The sequence below is a fragment of the Polyodon spathula genome, chromosome 11, assembly GCF_017654505.1.
Source record: "Polyodon spathula isolate WHYD16114869_AA chromosome 11, ASM1765450v1, whole genome shotgun sequence".
Classification (NCBI taxonomy): Eukaryota; Metazoa; Chordata; class Actinopteri; order Acipenseriformes; family Polyodontidae; genus Polyodon; species Polyodon spathula.
In genome coordinates, this window is record NC_054544.1 from 31,139,380 (window position 1) to 31,150,351 (window position 10,972).

General features: G+C 35.3%; 1 protein-coding gene across 1 annotated transcript in view; it reads right to left on the reverse strand.

The window, feature by feature from the left end:
- LOC121323452 overlaps positions 1 to 10,972 on the reverse strand; it is a 66,970-nt gene that overhangs the window by 16,946 nt on the left and 39,052 nt on the right. Inside the window, exons 2-3 of the mRNA XM_041264543.1 lie at positions 9,383 to 9,452; positions 8,160 to 8,268 (exon numbers count right to left, since the gene is read on the reverse strand). Of these exons, the coding sequence (XP_041120477.1) occupies positions 8,160 to 8,268; positions 9,383 to 9,452 (179 nt within the window). The remainder of the gene's footprint in view (positions 1 to 8,159; positions 8,269 to 9,382; positions 9,453 to 10,972) is intronic.

Below are 10,972 nucleotides of genomic sequence, written 5' to 3' on the forward strand. Positions count from 1 at the left end.
ACTCATCCCTGAATGTGCCACAGCTCTAATCAGTTGGCTGCTCAGTTTAGGTTTGGTTGCTAATGCACTGAAGCTAACAACCGAAAGCCATGACAAGATAAGGCTGCTCTCTTCTCATAATGAATTAATCCAACGCAGCGGTGTGGCCAGAATAATTACAGTAGGAACTGATGGACCTCAGGTGTCACAATAACCACATTCATTGTAGAGCTAAAATAATATTGATTTAGCTGGGAAACAGAAGCAGAGACTGGGAGATAAAAATTAAAAAAAAAGCCTCTTTTTAGTCATGAAATTAAAAGATATTGTAAAAAAAAAAAAAAAAAAAAAAAAAAAGAGGCAACAGATCCTCACTGATTATTGTGTTATGCAAATTAACCCGTGACATGTATTCTGTGATGTACAGAAGCTGTATCTCTTGGTTGAAAGTCAGTTTCAGTCAAGATGGAAAAGACAGCAACTTTCCAAAGGGTACAAAGACTGTTTGGTTAAAATATTTGTTTGCATAAACCTACTTTTGTTGGAATCACTTTACATATTATCATTTAAGTCTTTATGATTGTTAAGTGTTTTATTAATTATATAATTATAAACTAGTCAAAGTGACAGGGAGAACACAAATACATGTTTTATGATACATTATAATAATAATGGGACTTGCTACAGTTTGTTTGCAAAACACACACAAGTCAATGTGCATTGTAATAAATGGAGACAATTGGTCACACAAACACCAGATGGAGGTTATACTGTAGCACTATTTATGTGCATAAAAAAAACCCTTTAATAATGCTGCCTTATAATGGGTTACAGTCTGTCAAACAATCTGTCAGACACAACTCCACAAATCTCAACAGGAAATGAAAGGAGACGTCATATTCACATGCAATCTAAATGCCTGTTTTGTGGCAGAAGGCTTTCAATTAGCTTGTTAAACTTGTCAAAAATAATCCCCGTCACAAGCTAGTAGAGTCCTCTCCACTTCGAAATGTTCACTGGCTGCTGTTTTAACAACCCTGTGGCTATTGCACAGTTATGTATTTCCCCGTTTTACTTGGTTACAATAGCTGTTCAAAGGCAAACTGGGGGAAAAAAAAAGAAGTAGCATTTGTTTGTCAGGTTCAGCTTTTTCAAAAGCATATGAAATATGCAGCTGGATGACTGTTGGAGAATCGTAGCAGGATGACAGCTCCATCACTCTATTGCGGGCTGTAACTATCATGTGAGTTGCAGCCGCCTGACACTGTCACAGTGTCAGCACTACAAAATACTCTCTGGCCTGCACAGCCAGCTCTGCTAATAGGCAGTTGTCAGGGCAATGATAAGATAAATGCAGTGTTTGATGGAAACATAAAGTGATACAACTGATAAAAGCATGAGAAACTGAAAACAATTAGTAGAAAGCCACAGATAACAACAGCCAAAAAAGGCCTCTGGCGAGCAGTGTTCTAGCAGGTTCTCTGCAATACAATGTACGAGACTTTATTTATTTCTTTATCCCTCATATAGTAAGTGCAAGTACGTGACCTGCACTCTGAAATAAGGCAAACTGGAACTACACTTCTTAAAACAATTTTAGAACATTCAAGAGATGTAGTGGTATGATGATTATTTAATGCCTGTGCATAATTCTGTTAACCTTAGCTTAAATCAAATTAGGAAACGTCTAAAGGGAAAAAGGATATCACCCAGTATTAAAGTGCTTGTCCGAGGGATGTCTACTCCAACTTTAAAGGCAAGAATTTAAACTGACCAAAAATAGAACACAAAGGAATGAAAAGACAACCTTTACATTTACAATTACATTAAGCCAGCTTTCATCCAAAAACAATAATATGTATTTTGTTACTTTTTTTTGTTGTTCATTATTATATTACAATAAGGCAGTGACCAATTTGCCAGTACGCTAGTGCATCATTTTTCTAATTGTACCACCATTTATCAAACTGTTAATGTTGAAAAACAACTATGAAAAAAGCTTAAATGTTGTTTTAAATGAACATTGCAGTTTAGTAACACCACTGGTTGTAAAAAGAGTGAAGGAAAGCTTGGAGTTTGGTCTTTCCATCGGTCTGTCCTTTATGACCTCTGTTCATATAGTGAAATTTGCAAAAGCTTTATTTATTTATTTATTTATTTTACTGTTATTTCCCCTTGAACTTCACTCTGGGGGCCCAAAATATGGAAATGTTACCACTGTACTAATACTAAAGGCCTATAACATTGTGACTGTGCTACCATTGTCGTTAACTGCAGAACCATTGAACTGCCACTACATTACAATTGAAGACAATATAGTAAGAAATATAACCAAAAACGCAAACCCCACTATAATTATTGGCCCATATAATGCTACTGGTGAAGAGTGACTTTTGAACTTTTGACTTTAAGTTTGGCTGCTTGTTTCCTTATGTATTTGAGCCTGATAACATAACAACATGAAGAAACAAACACATACTTCACAAGAAATCAAGTTGTAACATTGATTGAATTGCTTCAGTATTAAGAGTTCGGTGTCCACCATGGATCATAGAGGCAGGCCCCACATATCCTCAGGAGGGACTGTAATGGAAGGTGGAAATGTTTACAGCTGGTTTTTTTTTTGTTTTCAATTATTCATCGTGTTGGTTAAGTTAGTTCAGGTTGTAGAATGTCGCAGAAAGCCTCGCTAAACAGCTGATCATAACTCTGGTCATAAAATGTAAGACCTGTTTCAATTGACTTTTTATACTATTCTTAGTCTGGGAAGAGAAACAAAAGTGTCATTGTCCACGGTCCATATCAAGGCTTCATGCATTTGAAGAGATTTTTATTAGTAACACTACATTAAGTGTCTCTTAATTACTGTGTATTGTATAATAGTTACTTAATAAATACATGTGTCCTTACACATAATTACTGTGTTATTATGCATAGTTACATTATTTTCAATTTGTAAATCTTTTTGCACCGTATATCTCTTTGATGGTAAAGTGTCACCTTTTTTTAGGACAAGTTTTTTGCAAATAAGTATGCATATATATATATATATATATATATATATATATATATATATATATATATATATATATATATATATACACACACATTTAGGAATTACTTCTGCACCCCTGGTAGCTCCAGCCAAATAGTTTGGATCTCATGCCCTTAGGCATCTGCTTTGCAATTCCACAATGCATACAATACAGACAATGTGACGTTTCAAACCGATGGTGTAATGAAGCTGCAGGCCTTGGAATGTTTCCTATGCTACAGTATAGTGAGGATGAGTATTCCTTCCCTGGATACTGTAGAGCACAGCACAGGCTGGGGCATCCGAGACCCGCACTGTATTTAAGTTATATACATCCCAATGATATTCTATTTGATATATGATATGATATTCTACATCATGAATAACTCAGTTTAACATCTATTGCACTTCCTTCTGCACTCAGATTCAGAGGCACAGCAGCATCGTTTTTATTGTTCTTATTATTATATAAAGGCCATCCTTACTTCCAAAGGTCTGTTATTCAGCACTTGATATCAAGATTTTCTACAAAGGATCATGTCAGAGAAAAACACAATCCACATATGAAAACATGCCAATCACAGATCACAGTGCGAGAAGAACAAAAACCAAGGCTTCCCTTAATGGCCAGTTTGAAAAGGAAAGAATGCATTGATGTCAAATGCATTTCTAATCTATGACTGGCATATGCTTTAATCATTTATACATTTTTTATTGACAGTACCCTACATGGTATGCTAAATACACATGATATAAATATAGTCTTTTCACTGTAAACCTTTTTATATCAGCAGGTTTTCAGGGCTTAATTTAGCAATGAATGACAAATAGTGCTAAGGGACTATACACAGTACTCGAATGGCACAGTTAGCAGGGCTTGTGATTGTATATGAACTTACATTCACCCATTCACAATGCACAAGAAACCTACAATGTGAAAATAAAACATAACAACACAGACATAGCAAAAGTGCCATTGGAGAACAGCAACCATTAGCTACGATCACTTAAACAGGAAACATATAGGACTGTAAAGTGAAGAGAGCTGACAATGGTTGGTACTTCATAAGCATGCACTCCTGGTAGGTACACAAAGACATCAATCCAGTGTGGCAGTGATACACACTTCCTACATTCTTCACATGTTACTGCTATTGTTAAAGGAAATTATTCTAACCTGGACCCAGCAATCAGTTTGAAATAACTTCCAGTTTAATTTTCCATCTGATTCGTCAAAACCTTAGAGATAAAAGACAAACCTTTTCAATGTTTTATGGCAAAACAGGCCTGGATGTAAAGTACTTTGATAACGCACTAGCTGTACAGTAATCAGTGTGAGACAGTCAACAAACCCTCATAAATAATGCTGGAGAATTAACACACTCATTCCTTCGAGTTTTACAAATACATCAATGTCAACAGAGGTTAAGGAATTGGTAGGGATGGAGGGAACGTCACAGCCAAGTCGAGCCAGGTTTCAAATTGTGAGATGCAAGTACACAGACACAGTGATGTAAGAATCTGGAAATATAAACCATGACTTCCTTGTGATGCCCTACAGCTCCATTATACTGCCCCAGGAAATATAATCAGACCCCAGACTGAGTATTACTTCCACCATCTAACCCATTTCATTTTTCATATCATTAGTATTTTTAGATTGCTCCCTCTAGACTCTTGCACTCTGGTAGGTGAGTAAGCCAGCCCAGTTAGCAAGTTGCAGACACTCAAGGAAACTGATCCTTCCTTTTAATGTGCTCTTCTAGTTACCTGCTATAATGCAATAATCATGTACTGAAGGATTTTGGGGTAAAACGACTTGACATGTAGAACTCTGTCATCTTGTAAACAAAAATGAATTCTGCCACTTGATCCTAATTACACGATTTGGGAAGAGGTTATTTTCATGTATGTTGTTTGCTAATGTGATTATTTAAGTTCCTTTTTTTAGCCTTGACCTTGCACCGAGAGGGTATTTTCCAGTCAGCAGAATGCTTTATCTTTGAAAGCTACAATCAATAAGGATAATTAATGATGCCTGCTGCAATGATAGCCTTGGCAATCATTATACCACATTAATCCCTGCAGTCAGACTGGGGTCAAGGCTGTCAAAATCATTCACCTGAGGAGGAGGTGGATAAATTTAAATAATCTACAAATTCCCATTCTGTCAACTTGTTTCTGATGCATTTACTTAAGTGAGACTTAATTACAGAATATCATTTCTCCCCACTTGGGTTCAGCCTACTGTATTAAAATATTTCCTGTCAGGGCTAATGAAAAATGCTAACTTTTGAATTAAAACATGAAGTTTGGTTAGGGCCACGGTGACAAAAGATAAAGAAAAACGTTAAACAATATTTGGGAGAAAATAGGTTTTTCATACTGAGCCATTTATATGCATGGTCCATTGTAACACATTCTTCATTCAGAAATGCTGGTTGTGTTTTAAATGTGAGATTTCACCTAACTGACTAAAGCAATGGTACTTGAAGTGCAAGTAGCGTCTGATTCTTTGAAGTAATTAATTGGGAAGCTGATTGCTTGAGGATTCTTCAAGTCATAGAATTATACTTACAGCTGAGGTTTATCTAAAAAAAAAAAGTACATCTGAAAGAAGCTAAAGAAACCAGCCTGCACCCAGCTTCTGTTACATATGCACATCTCCCATCCGTCTGTCAATCAACAGACTTCCACTTAGTATTCAAGGTTTTCAAGTGCATGAAGCGGTGAATGTGGAAATGAAAATCGTTATACAGCAGCCTGACACAACAATAACATAAAAATGTGATTTTAGTAAACATGAATGCAGGAAAATAGAGGGCACATTTCTCAAAGCTGATCACTTTGGAAACGGCTGTAATTTTAATTGTATATGAACGGTATCCTGGTAAAATATGTGTGACCACTTGACTGTCAATTTTGTTTATTTCCATATTTAAAACCGTAAAAGGAATTCAGTTTGACTTCATAATTTATGGGCGACATTTTCATTGTACTAATACTGTTATGCAGAATTTGAATTGTGAGATTCAATTTCCTGTAATGTTGAAATTTCTTTCCTCTTGCTCTCAAATATTCTAATACCAAGAGACCCAATCTGTGATGCATAACTAGCAAGTTCTGCCACTGCCAAAAGAAAAACGTAAATAGTAATAATAATAATAATAATAATAATAATAATAATAATAATAATAATAATAATATACTTTATTTTAGGCAATACATATAATACTCAGTAACAACAATTCCGTAATTGCACTTCACAGTGATAATATATTGTTTGTATTGCAAAAATGGAAATAGTATATCATTAAAGTCTCAAGAGTAAAAACTTGTTTTTGTACAAATCATTTTACGAAAATGCATGGATGCTGAAAGGTTGTATATATATATATATATATATATATATATATATATATATATATATATATATATATATATATATATATATATATATATTCTATATATATACGTATGCGCACTAGTATTGCTTTACCACATGTTTGAAATTAAAACCAGCTTTTAAGTCATCGCATTTAACAGTCCAACATTTTCACCACATGTTTGCATGTGTGACACAATTTTCTTTCTGTTGAACCAGCCTAATTTATGGCAGATGCAGTTCTGCAAAATGATTTACAGTTGGATACGCAGCCTAACAATATTTGTATTTATAATAGCATTGGTTTGATTTTTAGAAAGAAAATAAAGAGTACTTCCCACCGACAGGTGCTGGTAAAGAGGAACTCTTTGACTGGTGTTCCTTATGCTGCTTTTCATGAGCTGAGCAACAGTGGTCACAATAAGAAGATCTGCTTTTATCATAAAACAGAAACCTAATCCCAAACCTTGATGCACAAACCCTAACTCTAACCCTAATCTAACATCACAGCCAGCTTCAACCCTAACCCTAACCCTAACTCTCACCCTAACCCTAATCTAACCTCAACCCCAGCTTCAACCCTAACCATAACCCTAACTCTAATCTAACCTCAACCCTAACCCTAACCCATTGAGCAGCCTAGGGTCACACCCCAAACTAGAACACCATTTTATATTACACAGAATACTAAGACATCCGTAAACTTTGCCCCTGCAAACCAATGACCCAACAGCTCCAGGCATTTCAATACTACTCTTTACTTTAGGACCCAAACAACACATTCCAGCTTGCACATTTTTCTAGCCCTTTTTTTATTAACTTCTGTTTGCAAAAGGGTGCAAAGGCCCTTGTAAAAGATACCTTTCCTTATAATACGTCTGTTTTCTGCCCTCAAAATGTATATTTTTCGTGGTTTACTTTTGCATTAGTTTTGATATAACACATGATATTGCCGGAGCATGTTGCAATGATTTCATGTATTGAATTAAACAAAGGGAAATAAAAATCCTTTCCATTTCAAACAGCCTGTGTCCCTTAAAAGACCAGCATGAGCTAGACACTGTGGTGCCTTGCAGTCCTTCATTTCCTGCAGTTTAACATTTCCCTGTGACAGTGGTCATAATATTTTAATGAACATGTATTTTCTGTTTACTTTATACTGCTGTTTTCCTGTATTATACCTGCCGTGTCCAGGAAAGAGCATTATTTCTATTAGGCTGCCAATAACATATGTATCGAACTGCTTGTTCTCTAATTGATAGATCACACTGCTCCACCTACTGATAGATTACAGCAGGCTAACAGCTGTGATGCCTGTTCCCTCCAGGCCCCATTATCAGCTGATCCAGACTGATTGGGCTATATTCTCTGAAACAAATCCTCCTCTATCAATATATAATGGTCTCTGATAACCAACAGCAAGCAGCCCACGTCTGAGGTGTATTTTTAAGAGGAATCACTAATGACTTGTCGAAATGGAATTTTTAAGTTGGCATTATGAAAAAAAGTAACCTATTTTATGCCTGTGCTTGACCAAACAAATTTGTGACACTACAAATACCATCCTATACGGCAGTAAGTGGTAATGTTGGTGGTCTTTGTTTGAGTAAACCTTAGTTTCCCCAGTAGAAAGAGGGGATCTTTACTGTACCTGGTAGTTGAAACTGAAGGTCGCTTCCAAAGTGAGTCAGGAATGCTTTGTATGAAGAGATACTTATTGCAGTGCTATGGATTTGCAAGCAGGAATAAAGTTTTCAATACCTTTCCTGCTGAGAGCAGATTCTCAGTGAACAGAGGAGCCTCACCGCTGTGCTTCTGCATCTTGTTAAGCTCTGTCACCCAGTGTGTCATGATGTCCTCAAATTTTGGTCTGAAACAAGAATGCTTCAGAAGATTAGCAACTCACCCGCACACACACACACACACACACACACACACACACACACACACACACACACACACACACACACACACAGGCATGCACAAGCACACACTCTCATAAACACACGCACACAAGCATGTGTACACACACGTGCAGTCATTCGGCGTAATTACAAGAGCAGCCAATCACCTTCAGTCATGAAATACAATTTTTAAAAAATCAAGTAAAAGGAAAATTGCAAATCATGGTAGCGAAAGATTTTCTTCTAAGGTGCCAATATACATTTGCTGAGTACTGCCGACTTCTTGAGACAGACAAAGTTGACCGTGACATGTTTCACAATGTTGTTTTTTCCTTCTAATTATATTTATTTCATTAAAATTACACATTAGTTACAGTGTGGTTACCACTGAATTAAAGTGATTTATAAGGCTCTGAAACTGCCAGTTGATGCTCATCTTGGAGGGTCCAGGTGACTAGACTTTACCCAATGCCAAGTCCATATACCTCCACGAATTGGGAGGGAACGGCAGACGTAAAGCGACTTTTAATTGGATAATTTATTACATTAAATTAATTGGTTCTCATTTCATTTTCAGCAATCTGATTGGTCAATTTGTATGCATAATAATTAGAATTACAACACAAATTAAAGTTTTCTCCCCTAAGCTATACAGGGCTGTCAATTATAAAACACTTCAGATGCAAGTAAACACATTTTAAGGGTAAAAGAGGAGTCTACAGCTGTAACTCCCTTTTAAAAAATACAACTTCCAGTGTAATAGGAAATTGGTAGTCCGTGAAAAAAAATACATTAGCAGAATATATTTCACAGTAAAGACAATATCTGCTTTTTCACGGTCTGCCAATTTATTGCGACACAGTCACAAACTGGTGTGCTCATTAGCCAATACTACGCAAGGAGTTATATATTGTTTGTTATTTTTTAACTTTCTAAATGATTGTGGGAAACTTTTGCATAATTATAAATGGGTATGGTTTCTTTTTCTAATTAAAATTTACACTGATACGTGACCTTAACTTTAGCACGCCACTTAACCCTGCTGAGACATCGTCTGAGTCTGTGTGATCTGATACTCACGTTATAGTTTCCAGTTCGGTAGGAATGGTGTCATCTCTAAACATGGGTGCTGGTAGAATCGTCACACTGTCTTGAATAACACATCAGCAAAAATGTGATGTTAAAATATGCAGAGGAAACAAATCATTATACATGTGCTTTATACTATAGGTATGGATCAAAGTTGCACATAAATTAATTACATCTGTCTTCTCAGATATCCCTGTAGCTATATTTTTTAATGTAATGTTTATTGTGATTTATTAACTTTCTAGTTCCAAAGCACAAATGAATACACATAATGTGATTAGCTAATACAATATAAGAGGGATATAAAGGTACAATTTAAAAATCTATTAAGTCTGCTTTTATAATGAGCATCGGCTGTCAAAAAGTCAATACAGAGTTCTTTAGCTGTCTCAGAGCAAACATCAAGTAATTATCTGCTTTATTATAGAGAAGCAGCATCACAATAACGATCTGGTAAAATAAACCATTAATTACTGTCAACTACACCTGACTCTGCACTTATTAAAAACATTAATAATGGAAAATAAAACCTTATAAGTAAACAAATGTAATCAGTCACTTGTAAAAAATACACTTTTTTATTCTAGTTTCATACAAGATATATCCATACATGCACATTCAGGATTATTAGCCTTGTTCACATATAAAAGTCAAATTAAACTGGTATTTGACTGTCACAAGGGTTAATACAGATACACAAACACAGACTATCATTATGCAGACCTGGATTTAAGAATAAGTCGTACTTTGAAAGCTAAAATTTGTTTATCCAACTAAACATCAAATAAAGATCAAATAAAAAAATTCACACCAGTTTACAGAACATCTGATATAATGTACAGTAATTTAAATGTATAAACCCACCTTGGTCAAAATCAGTGAAAATATGACATAACATTCATAGTTTACTTTACAATAATAGTATTAATAATATGAATAATAATATAATGTTTCTATTTATTAACAGTAAAGTCTGTTTTTCAGGTATGGAGTCCATGTGGTCTGATGAAGCATTTAAACTACTGTCCAAAATGTTTTTTTTTTTTTTTTTGTTGTTGTTTTTTTTTTCCTTCCCTTCAGTGCCTTATAACTCGTGACATAGTAAGTGCATAATACAAAGATAATAGCATTGCAGGAACAACAGTGCAAATTTGGGGGATTTCACAGAAGCAATAGCTAAAAGAGGAAATGATTCCAATGCTCCAAAAATAAATGACTTTCCTGTTGTCATATACCCCTTTGAGTATCAGTAGGATTTTTGTATGCCATTGGAGTATGAAATCTGGAAAACTTTACATAAGATTTATTACATCCAAGCAGAAATATTATCAGCTGAAGGTGCCATTTATCAACATCACTTTGAAATGCAGTGAGTGATATGATGGAATTATGTAGATCAGGAATATCTGTGGGTGGATTGAATTGGGTAACCCTGGCAACCTCGGGTACACCTATCCAGCTTGGAATACATTTTGGCACATCAATTAAAAGGAAGCCATATTTCAGAAATTAAAAATATATAAACAAACAGGTTTGTAACCACTAATGAGTCGGCTCTTTCAAATTGTTGATCATTTATTT